General features: G+C 41.0%; 1 protein-coding gene across 2 annotated transcripts in view; it reads right to left on the reverse strand.

Moving 5' to 3' along the window:
- Positions 1 to 3,203: 3,203 nt before the first annotated feature.
- pemt (phosphatidylethanolamine N-methyltransferase) overlaps positions 3,204 to 20,141 on the reverse strand; it is a 58,490-nt gene continuing 41,552 nt past the window's right edge. For both annotated transcript variants that reach the window (XM_035146523.2, XM_035146524.2), the window contains 2 exons: positions 7,608 to 7,682; positions 3,204 to 4,512 (listed from right to left, as the gene is read on the reverse strand). In XM_035146523.2, coding sequence (XP_035002414.1) covers positions 4,458 to 4,512; positions 7,608 to 7,682 — 130 coding nt within the window. In that variant the 3' untranslated portion in view covers positions 3,204 to 4,457. The remainder of the gene's footprint in view (positions 4,513 to 7,607; positions 7,683 to 20,141) is intronic.

Here is a 20,141-nt window from a genome sequence, read left to right on the forward strand (position 1 = left end):
AATTCAAACACACCATGTGCTACCCTTCAGCTGCACATGCCGAACACACAGACATGACAAACCATCTCGGATCGTCTCACTTCAGCTGCTCGATGAAAAGCAACAACTTAATTGTTCTAAAAATTGTGGCCTGATTCCAACGAGTGCTCACTTTTAATGTGAAGGTTTTCCAGCTTTTTTTGTAACAGATGCAAGAAAGGGTAAAACTGCCGAGCATCCATGAGAGCAGTTGTTAAGAATAATACAGACTTTTAGGTGACAGAATAATTAAAATGAAGAGAACTCACGATGCTACTTGCAACACATTGAAGGGTCTGTGAGCAGGCAAGAAAATATAGAATGCATCATCACATTTTTAGACAGGTGACTCCTAATACAGTAAACGTTGGTGAATATTATGAACACAGATGAAACCAGGTTACAACGACGTATATTGGTGCTACTGGTTTACAGTAATGAGAGCTGTAAATGTTGTTCCCACCTATACTGCAAAGCTTCAATGCTTTCTACAGTATGTATGCCTCATATACATGATTGAAGCATGCATGCATACAAAGTATGATTTTATGTCGGTGATAGGAGTGCTTTTAGTGGAGCGGGTAGCCACACGACTTCTCAGTCGCTTGTGTAAATACTGTGGAGTGGTCTTCTAGTGCTACTCAGCCGTTTCTCTCTGAAATCAATCAGGTGGGACAAGTGTTTGAGGCTGTTTGCCTCGGTCACGTTGCTAATGCAAATTACTGCTCGCTGCAGGAGAGGGGGGTTTATGCTGTTGTTCTTCTTCTCTCGGGTTTCATTGTACACAAGGGGGAAGAAAACCCAGCCTGGTGCTTCAATATGGAGAATATGAACAAAGAGAGAAAAGTAGATGTTTAAAGTAACACTTAGCAGAGGAGAAACAAGGTTTTGTGTTACATGTATTATCTTTTGATTATTTGATACTTAATGATGAAATATAATGAAATACTGTAGTTGAGTGAGTAAGTTTTTTTGATTGTAAGTTTAACAGTTGGGTGAGGTTCAGTGGATTTTACCAAGCCCTTCTTTCATAAGGCATAAACTGTGTCACAAATCAGGAGCTTGGGCTGTCACATTTTCTACAAATCAAGTTTGAACATATTTAACATTACGTGCAGGTCATTTGAATATATATTTGAATTCTCTCCACACAAGTCGGATGAGGATGAACACTTAACGTTGCTCCACCTGTCTGTGGTGCATCCTCCGCTGCCTCACTTATGTGGAAAGATAACAGTCTCACCTGTGTTTGTTACTTAGCCATCTACGGAGCAGAAACCAGTACACTTCCACAAGCTGCTACTCAAACGCTCAGATGTCGTATTTGTCCGCTCAGGATGGCTTTGCCTTCATTTTCGTGACAAAGCACAGTAACACCACTGGCTCACATTACTGATAGGTCAAGAGGGCATGCTCAACTGTTTGAGATAAACAGTTCATTACATTTTGAAAATGAACTTTTCCCCCCTCATTCAAATGAACATTCAAATTTTAAATAAAACGTGTCAAAGGGTCCCTAAGAAGCTGTCTGCATGGGCCACTGGTCTACAGAGAATTTCGGTGATAGGCTTTACAAGCTTGTCCCACACATACCACTGTTGCTTAAGAACAGAGCTGCAGTTGTTCACAACAAGAACGTTTTTATTGCCGCTTGGTTTTTTACATGCGTACTGTTGGCCTGATACTAACATTCACGTGTATGCATTGGATGTTCTGGTCTCATCTCTTGCAGTCGCCATTATCTCTTTGAAAAACAGTTTGTCACCAAAGCACAACGAAACCTAGGATAGGTTGGCCCGAGAAGGATCCGCCCCTCGGGTCCTAGGACAGCCTTGTTGCAGCACTGTGACACCGTCTTCAAATGCAGCTTCTGAGGGAGCCCTTAACACCTGAATGGGAAACAGCGATACTCACTGACGGCTATAAAAATAGCCTGCACTCAACCCAGAAAAAGTGATGTCACAGACATTTCAGATGAGGGTAATACAAAAATACTGAGAGCAAACTTTATACAGTCTACCAGAGTGACCCTGCAGTTTGTAGTCTGAATTGTTTATTTGACAAGAGAGATGTCTTTCTCCAAGTGGTGTTCCGTCACTCTGTTTGGAGTAGCCCTTGGGGTTAATGTTCATAATGTGAGGTAATGAATGAATGGACCTTACAGTGAGATCTTTGATCATGCATATATATTGACAACAGTGTAAATGTTGGCCAATCGGAGTCAAGAAATGTTTAACAGCAATGCTGTTATAAAGTCCATCCACCAGATGGCACTGCCAAGTTTATGTCAACTATTAAGCGTTTAGCTAAAAGAAATAGCACCAGCTGTTATATTGTCATTGGATTTTTGAAATGTTCTAATATCAATCTTCAAAATCCTCTGTTATACAGTGAAACCTGGACTGAGCAAGCCGGAGACAACGCGGCAACAGGAAACACCTGCGTCAGTTGTGTTGCATAGGTTTTAGCTTAAGCTCATGGGAGAGGGATTGAATATTATAACGTGCAACTGAAGTTTAACCGAGTCTACTCTTACTTGTTACACTTTTCCATTTTCCTTTAGCCCCGGGTGCTAAAACAACACACACAAAAGAAATATATCCACTTTATGGTGGCAGTAGAGGGAAGTCAGTGGGTCATCAAAGTCTCTAGGACTCATCCTCTGAATATATCATTGTTGTTGGAGTCTGGACCAAAGCAGTCGACCAACTGAGTGAGCGACCAACATTGCCATTCGCACTGCTGCTAGCATGCTAGCGTGAATAATACAAACTATACCAGTGGATTAATAGCCAAAGAACAAATTCTCAGGCCTGTCTCTACCAGGACTTTCAGAGAGAATGGTGAAAAGAAAAACACACTGTCAGCAGGTTATAAGCCAGTCGGCTGTTCTTTCCTTTCACTCTATTGAATTGGCCACTAGTAATGGATCACGATTGTTCATTGATGTTAGCTGCACATTCTGGGGGATTAAAGCGACCCAAGATAATCATGGGGGTGACGACAACAAATCCCAAGATCCCATGCCGCTTCCTGTCATCAAATTAGGTCTTTTGTTTGTTTTGATTGAAAGACCCCTAGTGGTTGAAGTTACATGTTGTAAGTTTCATAAAACCCCCAGCAGTAAAACATAAAAAAAACATAAAATGTCCTAGGGATCTAAAATAAATGTGAATTTAAACTGCTTGCTGCTGAAACTTTTATTCCACAAAAACCATCCCATCAATATAAAGTACATCACCAGACAATGTGTCTTGTTGAGTTCAGAACGGTTTGCATAGGTACAAAGTATAAAGCCGTAACTGGTGTAGGTCTTCAGTCATTTGAAAGGATTCATGTCATATATCATGACATTATCAAGTCTATTCCATTTATATATCATTACATCTTAGGGGAAGTTACCCGTTTGTATAACAGTGACAAGGAACACATAGAAACCTCGAGCAGGACCAGGTTCAGGGTGAACGAACGATGAACAACATTGTGTAAAAATTAATATTGAACTACATTAAATCATGTAGTTACAACAAAAAAGTCATTAAGAACACATTTTGTATAATTAACACCAGTTAATCGTTTTAGAGTTGTTATCACTGAAAACTTTGTGATCCTCAACTCTTTATTTTTTTGTTCTGCTTCAAAAGTTTTTACTCAGAATGAAAGAATAATGGAGGTTCAAGCCTCATGCATGCTGCGCTAACAAGTTTGGGAAGCTCTACTGTAATCGATTGAAAACTTGTCACTTGTGGTGAACTAGTGAAAAAATCATTTTGGGAGCAATCCTAGCTGCTCCCCCCCGCAGTTTCAGTCTTTACTAATATCTTGAAATATTGTCAAAAATGTCAAAAATAACAACACCAATCAAAATGCTGTTTGTGTCCACATAGTAAAACATGTGGAAAGAAAACACACAACACTTGGAATAATAAGGAAAATGATCAAGACGCTGTTTACATCACTGGGTCACTCACATAATAGAACATCCTTTTTTTATTCCTTAAACTGGAAGAAGTAAGTGAAGATTCAAAAGTTACCGTAGAACATAACGTCGGTGACTGATGTATTTTCTATGATTCCACCTGTCAGCTACTGTGGTGGCAGTGGGTTGAAGGTCGAGTCCAACTGTGCCAGTGACTCTAAATATGAAAAGTATCGTCTCTGTTAAGGTGGATTGGTTCCAATATTCTGTCCCAGATCATTTTCAGAATTATTTAGGCTTTTGTGATGTTTTGAATTGCTGTGCACTGTAGAGGGAAGGACAGTTGAGAGATGAGAGTTTATGCTGAACTGGACGCAGCTGTGGTGGGAACCTTCTCTTTGTATCCACGTTGTGGGTGGACTGGTGAGCGAGGCTGCTGGGAAGTCTGTCGGACGCTCGGTCCGTCTGTCTGTTCAGGTGACAGGATGGGAATCCTGGACAGGAGGCGTCCGCGAGGCCATTATTCTTGCTTGCGGCGCTGACTCCTCTCCTGATAGATCTGCTCGGTGAATGGTCTGTAAATACAGAAGAACAAACATGTACTGGGACTGTAAATCAGAGACTGGATCGCCGTACCACTCTGTGCCAGGAGCGTGTGTGCGTGTTAGACCGGGAGGGAGCTTGTTGTATGCGTGCGTATATATGACAGGAAGATGCCATATGTTCCTCCACTCTGTAGCACTCGAGTGCACATACACTTTTGCACCACTGACTCCCGTATCAAACAACCAGCTTAGCCAGCAAACAGCAACTCTGCTCCTGAGGTGCAGTCAAGGAAATCTGGAAGATAACATCTCTGAGAGAAAAATGATTGATAGGAACCCAAGTAGACGGAGAGATCAGGGATTTATTTCATCTGCTGTTGGGGCCAGTGTGTCAGATACAAACTTTTCTATTAAAGCAAAAACTATACAGTGTCTTCCTACCAAATATTATAGGAAGACACTATTGCAGTTCTATCTATCTATCTATCTATCTATCTATCTATCTATCTATCTATCTATCTAGCCATGTTAAAGAAGGTGAAAAAAACGTAACCTCCTCATTGGTGGTGGAGGTAATAAAACTAAATGTGGTCAGGACATCCATATGTAAAAGTCATGTGCTGATATTTGCTCCATCTCTGTCTTCTTAAACAGCAGACACTGTCTCCAGGAGGTTTCAGAAGTCTTGATAATGTATGAAGGTTTTCTTATGTTCCATTTTATGTCTCAATATAATAAACACAGCATTGGAAGAATAATTGGGACTCATTAACAGATTATGCTTTGGCCATGGCAGGACACACATGAACTACAAGGGCGTTCTGAGAGTGCATACCACCTTAAAGGCTAATGCCATGTCAAAGCCAATAATTATTGACTCTGTGGCGGCCCACCGAATTCTAATTAGTCCTTGACACAGTTTTATAATGAACCAAAATAAATGTTTACACTTTTCATAAGAACATAAGAGATCTCTAGCTCTCTGCTTGGCTCTGCTGCTGCATTGTATAGCTGTGTGCACTGCTATTTGCTGTGTGCTATTGTCTATACAGTTTTTAACATCCATGCAGAGAGTCAGATCTCATATCTGTATCTGCAAGTGGCATGCAATGCATTTCCTTCCCTCACGGAAGAACTTCTCTTTTCACTCTTTAGTCGGTGCACCTGTCTCTTGGAATCTAGTGTGAGTTCGAGCTACCTGATTGTGTGTGCCGAGATTGAGGACAGTGAAAAATGTTTTTTACAGGATCCACTCCTTTATTTGGAGCCACTCCAAGTTTGTATAGGTTCTTCCTTTGGCCATATCCTATCCTTCCACATAGTTTCATGGAAATTGGTCGAGTAGTTTTTGCGTAAACATGCTAATGCAGACGAAGACTCCTTGCTGGAGGTAATAATGAAGCCTTTCAGATTATAGGATGTAAGAGTAGATGGGAAGGGTATCAAAATCAGTATTTGGTGTAAGCTTTCACCACCAAATGTCACTTTAAGAACCAAAGAAAAGCTGGGAGGCATTGTTGGAAATCACTCAACATCTATTTCCGTTCACTGCTCGGCTCCTGTTTCCATCCCTCCGGGGACTTTACCCATCCCAGTCACCGTGTGAGGTGATATCCGACTGCACACCTCGCTATCCTCGCACAGTTTAACTAAATGAGATCATTCAGAAACTTTGCCAGAGGCACAGACAAAAATAGCCAATGAATATTTACCCATCAGTCACAGTGTGCGGTAAAATATGGCACCTGCCGTTCCTTCAATTCACAGGTTCGGGCTAAATGACACAATTGTGGATCGGCGCTGCAGGAGATCTCCCCAGTGACACATACACCTGTGCGCTCATTCACAGTGTGTGTGTTAATATGTGACATTTTCAGAAGAGCATGCTTATGACACCACCGAGGCCAACCTAATGCCTTTTTTACTTCAATTCACTCATTTGGTTTTTGTGCTGAAAGACTCGACTACACAAAGGTGACTGAACCTTCACCCTTCTGGGCTATTTATGTAGCAGCAGAAATATTGGTGAGAAGATGTGAATAAAATAACCTTCAGGGTCCACACGAGGAAGAATAGAAAGGGGCTTGTCAGGAGTCATTTGCGGACTGGCCCTCAGATCGCTAAACACTAATTCTCCCTGTGACAGCATGTGTCCATTCACTGGTTATTATTCTGTAAATGTCAATCACCTTGTGACTTAATCAATTTGTCATTTTTTATCAGTTGACTTAAGGCTACTAGTCAAGATGGGTTCTTGTGAGGGAGTTCTCAACAATAATAGAGTAGTTGAGTATTAGTGTACAGACACGTGCATCTATAATTTGCACATTTTAGCTCATTTGCAGCCATGTGACAGTTTTCTCACACATGTACATGTACATGCACACATACACACACACACCTACACACACAAGATGAGTAAGTGCCCAGCTGCTTCTATGCCAGACTCTATCTCATTTGTGACTGGCTTATGCGCTAGCATGTGTATTTGTCTGTGTGTATGTGGTTGTGTGTACTTCTGTGCGCATGTGTCTGTTCAGACAGATGTCCAGAAGTAGGTCGACTTCTTTTTTTTTGTTTCGTTTTTGTGATCTTATACCAATGGAATTTTTCTTTTTTATGGACCATTGAGGCTTTTAATATATGATATAAAGGAAAAAGAGCAAACAAGACAGACCAACTCTTTTTACCCAAATTTTGCAGAACAAATGAATGTTGTCCTGAATAAATGGAGATGACATCGAGTAGAAAACACAAGAGGAGTAAGAATGGTGGTGGGGTGGGTGGTACGTCATTGTCCTACCCAGTTGGCCTTGTTACGTTGCACTTGAGTGACATGTCCCCATTCACCTGTGTAGATAGTTGACCTGCATACCGACTGTGCCTCCACCACAACAGAACTATGAATGGGTAAGCTCTCATTTTATTCTCATTCTCATTTTCTACAACAGAACGGCTATTTAATGTAGCGTCCGAATCACTTCATTCATTATTTTGCCGGAAGAAGCATGGAAGAAAAATGTCCTTCAGCGTGTGTCCCCTTCAGGCTGTGAGCCTGTCCAGGTCAGGGCCGAGGAAAACACACACGTAGCTCTTACATGTAACAGATTTAAAGAAAGACTTACCCCTCAAATCTTAAAGCCACCTTGTACACCACAGCTACTATGGCAGTCAGGACGAGTCCAACAGGACTGGCACCACTGGAGAGAAAAAAAAAAGAACAGAGGAAGGAACACACATTATACATTTTGTGTAGAGCACGTTATTTACTGACATGAAGTGTGTTGTGAACTATATGATGTGGGAGCAACAGAACATAGATGGCAGAGCTTGGATTCAAATTAAAAAACAGAATCTTTGTGTCTCTGTTTTTTTCTCCTTATGGACTAATTCCAATGATTAAATCTAGTTATTAGAAAAACCCGGGGGGAGTGGCAATAGAGGAAATTATTGTTTGATAATAGCCAGCAGAGTCAAATATACTAATTAATAAATGAATAGATCATTTTAAAATGACTATTTAAAATTTCAAAGATTTTAAACTGTGTTTAAATATTTTTTACCCTGTAGTTTAATCCATGTGTAGAAAAATAAACACACACAACATATTGACCTACATATACCTGACTAGAATGTGGCACAGTGACATGGATTGTATTAAAGGTTCGGTGTGTAAAGTGAAAGGGATCTTTTGGCAGAATATAAATCCTAGTGAATTGTACAAATTGTGGTTTTCTTTACCCTAGAATGGGCCCTATATATTTAAACATTTTATATTTGCCTCTCTACGGAGGCCGACATGTTTTTTTACAGCAGCCCAAACTGGACAAACTAAACACCTTTTGAGAGTTTATGACAATTGAAGGTTACCCCAGGTTCTCTTTCATGTTAGGAGGTGGAGGGAGAGGTGAGGGGTGTTCAGCTGCAACATGCAGACTCACTACTAGACATCACTAAATTCTACACAGTGAACTTTTAAGGGAAAAAACACACAAAAAAACACAATTTTATAATTAAGCATGCATTGAATTGCATGACGGACGTGTGGCAGTGAACATAATTAGGTAAAAAAACCTGTGAGTGCTGCTCTACAATCCCTCTTCAAGTAGCGCAGCGGTGTGAGTAACAGCTTTTAATTGTAATTACTGTGGGTAACAGGTTTAATTTCTGGCCCCACCACCTTTTAAAGCTTGCAGTCGTGATAGCAAAGTAATCAGAGCAACAGCACATTGTAGGGCATAGTAACAAGGCCGGCTGATGAGGCGTACAAAACTGTCGTCCCTGACCCAGTTCAGACGACTGTAATGGAGGCACCAGGATAAAGAGAGAAAACAAATTCTGGCCAAAGTCATTGCTTATCTATGATTTTCCATTAGAAAGAAGTGAAAGGCCACCACACAGGATATTGTAGCTGCTGGGTCACTCCGACTCTGAACTTCTTTATGGTTCAATGACATTTGAAGAACAACTTGTACTGTAAATGTATGTTTTATAGGTTGAATGTGCATTGCGTGTGGGTGTTCTGGAAAGAACCGGTACAGAAATCTATAGTTCCCCCGAGCATGACACACCAAGCATGACACACGCTCATTAAAGGTCCGGTCATCTGTGTCGGAGTCTGACTCCTCCTTACTCCTCCGCTGACCTGCGCTCACTTTACACTTTAATAATAATCACTGATCACATGTTATTAGGACATGTACAGGACTGACGTTTACTTTGTGCCTGTTTGATTCGCTCTAGAGTTTATGAGACACGTGTTTAAACCTGCGACACAACACGAGGTGTAACGTGACGCACAAAGTCAGGACATCGGTGTTAAAGTGAGCGGAAAGATCTGGAGTCAAGATCCGACATCATTGATTAATAACTAAATACATTTGATTATCGGTTTGTGTGTGAAGCGGGACATACACGAACAGACACACACACACACACACACTCACACACTCCTGCAGACAGAAGTTCCTCCTTCATTCATCATTAAGTGTGATAATTAGAAGACATCAGAGGAGCAGAGTCACTTGTTGACCTGCGGAGTAAAGCGCCTCAGTGTAGTGGCGCTGCTAAGGGGGGCCAGGTGGGGCCACCTTGATACAGTAAAGGCGATAATCAGAGTTTGTCCTTTTAAACCTTAGGTGCAGCACACAAGTCTAAACTGAATGAATGGGAAATCAGTGTGGAGAGCACTGACCACTGTCATTCACTTACTGTTGTCGTCTGATTTATGATTTGAAAACCGCTTTTTGTAAATTACCTGTAATTACCTGTCCCTGTAATAACAGTTACAGTCTATAATACTTGTTAAAGCTCAAAGTTCATATTTGCCTGCGCAGCTTGCCTTGCTTATCCTGAAATATAGCAATGTTAATTTGTACTACTGCTGACATTTTATTCAAAACCACTAATGGTGGCCCCTGTTCAAGAAAAAAAGTCCCAGTTCCGCCACTGAACGTCCCCACTACCTCTTTTGTTTGTTCGCCTGCAGTTGTTGCGTAGAATAAACCCGATCTGTGTCTCAAAGGTCCAGTGTGTAAGATTGAGGTGAAAGGGATCTATTGAGTGTGTTTCATCTAAATTATACAAATGTTTGTTTTATTTAGCCTAGAATGGGCCCTTTATATTTAAAAACCTTATATTTACACCGGGGGGGTGTCCTCTCTATGGAGGCCGCCATGTTTCTTGTAGTAGCCCAGACTGGACAAACTAAACACCCTTTGAGTTTTTATGAAAACTGAAGGTTACCACAGGTTCTCTCTCATGTTTGGAAGGGGAGGATGAGGTGAGGGGTGTTCAGCTGCATCACGCAACTTCACCACTTTATGTCACTAAATTCTACACACTGCAACTTTAAGACTCCACAGCCCAGTTCACAGTAAGAATTCTGCTTTGCTCTCCACACAACACATAAACCTGGTCACGAAACAACATGAAGTGATGAAAGGTTTTGGCACTACCCGTGGTTTCCAACAAAACGACTTCTTTTCAATTCGCTTAACTGCCTTTGACCTCTCTGGAGATCAATAGAGCCACACAACAAACAGGGCTGCAGCAAGGCCGCGGTTTTCTGCTCACAGATTTACAATTCGAGGTCAGTAGTCTTTCATTAAACATTTGGTCAATTTGTACAATTTGCCTTTACAAAGCGAAAGGTTCCACCACTTCGCATTCTTACGTGCTGGATGCTCCTCTAACGCATCTTCCTCTATAATATTTGATACTTTTATTCCCTACATAGAGGCTCCCATCCATTTCGGTACGCTGTGCACTGGATGTTGATGGCAGGAAGATGGGAGTCCAATTGTTGAGCCTTTGAGCAGCTTTTTTCTCGAGACTTAGGATTTCTGTGTCAGGTTCAGTAACAGCTGTGATTACAGTCAGTTCACAGCTTTCCTCGATCTGACTCGCAATGCTGGCTTCGGCGAGACCCGCTGATCGTGACACGTACGTGAATCTGACATGATGACGAGTCAGTAGATCTTGTGTGGTTATCTATATTTACCAGTGACCCACATTTACAAACTGTCATGATTATAAATAACAACACCAAAATTGGTCAGCGACTTGCGCGCATTAAACTGGAACATTATCCGCATCTATCAGAGAAACACAGCGCTACCGTGAACTAGAGCTGAAAACCAGTTTTTAATTCTCCTCCTGTTTCTGATTCTGTTTGTGCTTGACTCCAACAGGAAGAAGAGGAGTATTTCTTTCAAGAATTTCATGACACACATTTTTCTTTTGTATGTCAAATGACTGTTTTTTAAAAATTCAATGTCAAACCATTTGTTAAGATATGCTGATCCATCAAGTGGACATCTGTCAATGCTAATTTATGATTTATTCATTAGAATAGTGATATTATTTTCCATTTCGTGCATCTGTCCAGCTCACACGTTTCTCAGTCAGCATGCTGATATCGAATCTGTATCTGCAGTCTATGTCTATGCACATGAATATGTGTGTTTCCATGTGCGCTTATATATTGGCAGTGTGGAAAATTTAATGTTTGGACAAAGACGTGGGAAAAAAGATTGTATGTATTTGTTCAGTCAGTCAGTTTGAAGCTTTGAGCATGCTCTAATGGCCGCTTCGGAAAAAAGTGAGGGTCTCTTCCATTATAAAGTGCCCCTCCAAACGGAGCCACAAGGAAATGGGCTAGAAAATCTTCCGCTAGGAGGTAGGACACCACTCAGCAGCCAACCAACGTTATTACAGTGACAAACAATATCAACTAACGTTATTAACAACCAACATTATAATGGTGACACATCTGACAACCGCATGACAGACGGGACAGATTGATCTATTGATCAGTCAGCGCGTTTACATCAGTTATTTCACGTTTGTCCTGTGCATAGAAACTTCTGCCCCGCACTCAAAACTTAATAACATGAGCAGGGAAGTATTTTTCAAACTTCATATATGTGACAAAGGAGAAAGGAACTGTGGGCGTGGCTCAGAGAGCACCTCCACCTGTAGCAGGGGAGAGATCAGTGCGGCTAAGGGCCGTTAGCTGATTACTCCTCAGGTTTGAAAGGCAGCAGGAGAGCTGCCACAGAGGAGAGACCCATGAGACGAACACGGGGAGACATGAGTAAGCCACATGGCAGAGAGACAGAGCTGAGCTGCGAAGCCGAGACGCCAGCAGAAATTCCTTGCCCAGTTATGTTCCGTTTGAATTTATGTTGTTGTTAGGGGACCCCGGTGGCCACACGGACGTTAATCGTTATTCTCACTCAGACTTTTTACATGCTTGTTTTTACAGCATGAATAGCAATTTTCCCTAAAACGATTGTCACAGCGATTCAGTTACATTTTCATATTCTGCTGGATTTAAATAAAAAAGATTCATGGTTATTTTGCAAGTTATCACACTTTTGAGCATTTTACCCGCAGCTAGGGGTCCTGAATACACTACGATGGGCCAGATGGCCGCTACCCCGAGATCACATCGAGAAATGGGACAACACCACCTCTTGGGACAACACCTAACCCTAACCCTAACCTCTCCAAATGGTAGGGCTAAGGGGTGAATTGGGACAGGGCATTAATTCCCCCACTGAATAGGAAGAAGTGGAAGTTTGCAAACCATGATAACAAACCGGAAATATAATTATATTCTTCACCTGATGAAGACTTGAAAAGGTTTAGCAGTCATATGTTGTCCCCATGTTAATGTGAGTTACATATTTGTACATGGCACCACTTTGGAAAGTTGACCACTTTTCCATGTGCGTCATGCTTATTCTTACATGATTTGCAGGGATATGTGTGTCATATGCTTTTCTCTTGGTCTATTGATAGGTAGTGTTCAACCGTTGAGAAGCACTTATCGAGTTCATACCTACTGATCCAGAAACTCAATTGAAGGGAAGATACTCTCCATTCTTCCAACCATCAGACTGTTATACACACTCACTTGTCGAGCACTTTACAAAACAAACACTTGTTTGTTCTGATATTTATATGTAGAGATTCAGATATATATATATATATATATATATATCTGACTAAATAACGGGAAAACTGTGTGTTTTCCCTTCATCATACTTCATTAGCACTGAAAGTTAAAGCAGACGAGCAAAACCACAGGTAAAGCGGATATGACGCAAATAAAAGTCGACCAAAGTGAAACGTCCTGTTACTTTGAGTAAAATTTCATGTGACCCTCTTGCTGCAGAGAACAAAAGGGTCTCAGCGTCGACTACCAGTGGTTAAAGCAACATTGTTAAAGAATAACAACCGTTGCTAAAACTAATGGTCGATAACAGTTCCACCTAGTCATATGCTCAAGCAAAGAAATCCCTGCTCTCCTTCGATTCACTATTATTTTCTGAAACTACAAACCAACTGCATTGAAGAAAATCTGCTTCCTGTTTACACAAGCTATAATGGTATCGGTAATCCTTTAACATCAACACCATCTGAGCAGGTATTCTCCACCGTGGGTGTCACAGTGAACAGACTGCACACCAGACTGACCCCTCAACAAGTGAACATGTGGCTCTTCCTGAATAGAAATCTGCAGAAAAAGCTTTTTGCAGAGCACGGAGTAGGTCGTGCCTTTTATTGAGGGTTGATTATTGTGATTGGCCACTGAACATGAGCACATTTCGCTATCGAGCACATTGAGTGACTGCACACTCGTCACGGCTGCAGGAAGCTGCACAGCGTGAGCAGAAAGTTCTGATGCCTGCCTGACCAAGACACTAAAAACCTAAAGGATGTTTTGACGGCCGACTGGATGTCTGGATTTCTCCTGACTGTGACAGACAGGTCTGTGTGTGTTTTTGTGTGTTCGAGTGAGTAAAGGTGCGTGATGATGAGTGAATCCCCATTTTCTGCTGTCTATACTGCTGTTTTCACACACAAAACATTGCATTGGTATTTAATATGGTATTCAACATTTGATTCTTGTTGGTTAATGGTTAATAATCAGTTAAAGAGTGTCGGTAATCAGTGAGGATTTTCTTTTTCTAAATCTCTAGTTAATATGTATGGTGATTATTTCTGATATGGAGTTGAAGAACTAATCTGAAAGGAGATCATTTTCATTTTGACAAAGTGTTTTGGTGTGGACGAAGTAAGTAGTGACTCCTCCCACGCGATGCGGGTAAAGCCTAAGCCAGGGGGAAATGCTGCTTCATGGCTAAACTGGAGAAAAAGGGTAAAAATAAAAATAAAAATAACTAAAGCACAACTACATGTAGGAGGTAAAACACACGACTGAACTGCAAACAAATAAATAAAAACAAAACAAACAATGACAAACTAGAGGAAGAACTCTCTCGATGGAGATGCCAAGACAAATGTAATACTAGTTAACGACCCACAGGGGTTCACACGTATGTTTGATCAATGAAGGAAACCACAGTGTAAAAGACACTGCTTAAAGAGTATGTGCCATGTGTAGCACGATATTTCAACTCTTTTGTAAGGGTAATTGAAAAAACCTTTGAAGAAGTGAGGCTCGTGAGGAGCAGAACGATCTCTGTGGTCAAACATGAGGGCGGGCACATGACGCCAACTTCCACTTTGGAATGAAACACTCACATACTGTGGGTTTATGAATTGATATCTCGCCTACATTAGACAAAGAACTCAGGGCAGGTAGCAATCAGCTAATTCAGTCTCAATGACAGAGAAACCCATAGAAATCTTTCCATTCAATCAACAACCACTTACAGTCCTGCAATTATCTCACCCATGGCAGAGAATAAATGTCGGGGGAGCCATGCATTTCGTTGAAAGGTCAGTAGGAAAACCTGTACTTGTATGTAATAATATAATAATATATATACAGGCATTCTCATTAAGATTATCTCTTTTTTTAGTGAGAAAGAAATTAGTTTGACAGTTTTAATAATTAGAAAAACAACACAAATTGCAAATACGTTTAAATCTGATTTAACAAGTAGGATGTAGCATACATCTCTGAAGTTGAATGCCTGTTTCCTGTTTCCCATTAGTTTCATCACAAACCAAAAAACATTATTTTTATACTTTAAAAACACAAAAGATCTCAGACCTGGTGATTTGCCCCGTTGCTGCATTGTATAGCTGTGTGCAGCCACATGCTCGCTCTATCGTCCATAAAGTTTTTACCGTCCTTGCAGAAAGTAAGACCTCGTAGTTTCAGCTGCAGTTGTGCGCATACCCACTAGTGGTATGCAATGCAGTTCTCTCTCTCCCACTCGAGAACTTGTCTTTCACTCTTAAGTCTAAGTGCCATTCACTCGGGATCACCAAAATGTAATCTTACACCAGATTTTGCGGTAAAAACAAATGCAGGCAGCGGCGGTACATTTAGTAGAGCACGTCCCAATGACAAAGCCAAACTATTCTAAGTAGGTCATCCATTTCTATACTTTTTTTCCTGAGATCTAAAAAATCTTTCCATGTTACATAAAATGATAAAAACAAATCCTGGATTTGCCCTGTTGACTGTAGATTTAACTGATCAGATGTGAAGGAAAATAGAAATGTTCACAGTCCCAAATTGCGGCCTTATTATCGGAGCACATCAGATGCAGTATTCTAGCATCAGTGTCAACAACTTTGGCTCTGACTGTTGTGAGGCGTCCGATAACATGCCCTTTGAGAACACATTGTCAAAATAAACTCTTAATCTCAACAAAAGTTGAAGTGGAAATATGCTGGTGTTACAGTATATGATTATATAGTTCTTTATTCAGTGACGCAAAACAAAAACACAAAAGGCAACAGCTGCTCCACTGGTGTAGCAAATATACCCATGAATATATGCTTTGTATGTGAAGCTTCCTTGAGATGTATTTCACAGTTTTAGTCCCTCTGGGGTTGTGCTGTCCACATATACGCAATATAGTATCAGCAGCAGCACGTACTGCAGAGCTGGGAATGGGGCTATGAGATTGTTTCGCCCACAGCAGAGAGTGACCTTTTCAAAGTCAGAGCGTCATTGTTCTCTCTCGCTCAAAGATACGGCTCCATCCCACAAGCTCAACACATGATAATGGATATAACTGAAGGGCATCATTCAACACATAGTTGCTGATAAGAAAACTGAAGTGACTGAACTGGATGGGGGGGGGGGGGGGTCTTCCCCAAGTTTGAGAAAAGAGCAAACAGACAGGGACACATATTTGAAATAGCTAAATTGCTGTTTGAAGTTAATCCTTAAGATTGCACATGCAAAACACAAACACGTATTAGTACTACAATATAAAGTACTGAAAAAGTGTCAGGAACCTCATGAGTTCCAAAATTAATGTATCCCAATATTTTACTAGAATTGAAATAATGCAATTTTTTTTGCCTTTAGTTCATACATGACCACCAAAGATAGACCCTGACTGAGTTGGCCAATACAAATCAGCTGAGCCTTTCACAGATTGATGTATATCTGTGTTTGTTTGCCGACCTAAACACTTTAAAAATAGATAGTGTCTCGTTTCTTTTCCTGTCTGGAACCTCTGAAGAGACATCAGAATTTATTATTTGATTTCTGACGAACTTTGATTTATTTTTTAAATGGGACTTGTTGTTGACTTGCTGTCTAAGCTTTTTATTTTGGATTTATATTGCCGTTTGCTGTAGGGCTGGACCCACATGCAGACACAGCAAGGGCACAAGACAAGGCAGGCTGTGCAGAGAAGAGTACAGTGGAAACCGGTTACAGTGATCACATTTGTCCAGGCCAAATTGAAGCAGTTGATTACTATGACCGAATTGTGAAGCTTCTGTATGATAGTCCCAGAACTTGAGGGATAGATAACGGTATTTTAGATATGCTTTAAGATAGGATCACATTGCTTGCGTATGCACATTGCTTGCGTATGCACACACACACACACACACACACACACACACACACACACACACACACACACACACACACACACACACACACACACACACACACACACACACACACACACACACACACACACACTTTCATCTCTCGCAGTGAACAGACCAAGAGAAAAGCAGGGATAATGGAACACAGGTGAAACACATGTGAACAGGGTCACAAGGGCAGGAAGGGGGACTAAGAGAGGAAGTAAGGATTTTAAGGCCACAAATTTTCAATTGCTACACAGAAGCACTCAAGGCCCAATCGAAAAAACATTTGGTGTGTGCACAGACTGAAAAAACCCTGATGGCCTGAGTTTATAACCCCAGACCTTGTCAACTCCTGCAAACGTATCTGCAGTGACCTGCTGCGTTTATTGAATTTTTTTTACAATCACATTTTTGCATTCTTCTTTCATAACCTGCTTAATTAACTAAACCATATGTAAGTCTACTGGTGCATGGAAGGTTTTTTGCAGTGAGTCATGTTTTTCTTTAAATGTGATATTCACTCTACTAAATCCGGTATAGCAACAGTCAGGAAATGTACTTTAGGTCTACTCCCACTGCCCTTTCTTTTTTGGGGCAGTGCTCCATACAAAAATACATGATAAATAACCACAAAAAGGAATGGCATCAAGCAGCAATTTCAGCTCCCATCCTATTTATTTAGCAGCACGAGTGTGGCTCGTGTTCATGTAAGTGCATCTGCTAATGTGTGTCAGCTAATCTCGCGCTCAGGCCACAGAGAGAGGCGAGTAAGTGGCCTAATGTGTGGGAGAGATTGTCTGGCACAGAAAGGAGCTTGGAGGAGCGTGGCGGGTGTATGCTCTCGTTCTCCAGCTTTGAATTGTGAGGCGAATATGTTCTTTGTGTGTGGCTGAGGATGTGAACAAAGGGCTCTGAGTCCAAGTAAAGAATGAGCTCGAGAGTTTTAAGCCTTTTACATTACCAGTTGGCGAGTAGTGCACCGATTCTGACCCAGAATGAGAAGCAACGGCACCAAAACCTAAAATCTCTAATCGTCTATGTGAGTGAAGTTAGAAAACTTGTTACTTGTGGTCCCCCTACCTGGTTTATGTGCAATGAGGATTTTATAGTCAATGTTTTTCATAAAATGAAACTGAATTTGCTTCATTACTTTTCAAGTGTGTGGTTTATAAATGAGTTTATATGATTTACTAAACTTGTGTAATATATTTCATACATTGCAGGTCGGCTATTTCAGGCCCGTTAAGTACAATCTTCAGACACAACTATTCAAAGTAAAAGATCTGTTCAACAAAATGAACATTGTGCTTTTGCTGCGAAGACAACTTTCCAAAGAGAAAGTTATTCTGTAAATGTTGCTGCCATGATGGAGATCAGCACCGTCTGTGAATGTCTGTGTCAGTCTGTTGTAAAATTATCCCAATGAACTTACAGGGCAGATATGTTTAGGCACAGGCTGCTGGTTGTCGACCGCTTCTGTTGCTTAGCCGAGGAAGAAAATATGTTTGGTCTGCGGACCGACTGCTATCACACTGCCCTGCCCCCACGGACTGCTCCAGAGTGACGATCACATGTTTATACAACATTTATTAATATTGAATATATCACGTGTCCAAATCACCCATAACTCAGCAATGCACTCCCTCGGGCAATGTACAATACTGTAAATGCTATGTGTGAAGTCCATTAGATGAACGATGCGCACGATACACATTTCACATGCAGACAGACAGATAGAAAGATGGGTGTTTATGGAATAAGTAGGCAGATAACTTGCCCCCCCCACTGTTAACGAATAAATCAATCAATCTTAATTTGCAGAGCACTTTTCATGTAATGTAAAGTGCTCTGCAAAAAGTGTTGCTAAACAACAAAGTGCTTTGTTGAGTAACAGCAATAAAGACAATACATCCCACCTCCACCCACCCCCATCCACACAGTGCAGAGCAATACCAACTGGAACTGAGGACATAAGTAATGTATTATTGGTGTCCTGGGTGAGGATAATAACACACAAAAAAAAAGGATCAACTCCAAGTCATCTGTTATCAGAGCAAACAGTTAAAAATTATCAAAGTTCAGACTGTTTAATTACACATTATCGTGCAGAGAGTGGCTGTTTTACAATGGATTGTCCAGTAATTTTTCTGAGAAAAATATTTTGTGGGTTTTCGATCGACTGCTGAAGGAGATAACTGGCTCTTTAATTATCCCACTGATGTACCTGTCTGCTGTTTGGTGCTGGGCAGGCTGGGTTCAGTGGGTTTATCAGGACTGTGATTACTCAAAAGAGCTCCTTGTGGTTGAAAAAAGAAGATGAGCGGTGAAACTGAACCAGAACAGTAAAAGTTGTGGGCTGGAAAATAAAGTAGGAGTAGAAAGATGCTCAAACTCTTTATAGAGCTGAGTGAAACTGCAGACTCGATAATTCTCTGAGGATTCGTCACTCACTTCACAAAAGAAGTCGAGAAGTCCAGGATCCAAAGATAATATGAAAAATATTGCTTGTGACTGCCAACTAATGAGAAGTCCTAAAGAGAACTCCATGACATCCGAGCAAACACTTATTCAGTTGAGTCAAGAGCTCACAGAACGTGTAAGTAAGAGCAATTTGAGAATCAAAAATTCAAGCGAGGGTTTCATGAATGTGGAGCCACAGGTGGACTAATGCATCAATTGTGGCACTGTCCTGCAGTAAAACGTGTCTGTGTTGATGGACGTGACAAAGGGTGCTTTCTCCACCTTTTTCACTAAGTCCTGTCTCCCTATATTAAAACATTTGGTCATTTGATTTTTATTTGAATTTTGATTATATTAGATTATGTAGATAATCTGGTTTTGAGTTGTGTGTTGTATTTTTTTTTACAGCAGGTATGTGTTGACAGTGTATTTTGTTATGTCTGTGATGTTGCTCTGTCTGTTGTTTTTCCAGACATGTGCGTGTGGTCAGAGAGTGACAACAGGTTTGCATTATCAGGTCTCTGAGAAGGGAGGGGCTGGGCAGTCTCAAGGTGACAGAGAATGGGTGGAAGTGAGCTGCATTAGATTACATTTTAGTCGACCTATTGCATTGATCTGCTGTATTTGTGCAGACAGATTGAATTGTGAGGTCAGCAGCAGCCCAGAGTCCAAACTTGGTCTTGTCTTGAGTGTGGTTTCTCTTTGTCTTTCTGTTTAGCTCTCCTTATACTTACCAGCACAGGTGGTAGGTTCCAAGCAGGTGAGGTTATAAAGCAAAATGCCAGTCAGTAGTGAGGGGGGGAGAGGAGTTGGCAGCTTGTGGTGAGGCTGCAGATTTTTCTAGTTTTGTGCTCTTTTTCTTTCTCTAGTAG

This window comes from Hippoglossus stenolepis, chromosome 21 (genome assembly GCF_022539355.2).
Source record: "Hippoglossus stenolepis isolate QCI-W04-F060 chromosome 21, HSTE1.2, whole genome shotgun sequence".
Lineage (NCBI taxonomy): Eukaryota > Metazoa > Chordata > Actinopteri > Pleuronectiformes > Pleuronectidae > Hippoglossus > Hippoglossus stenolepis.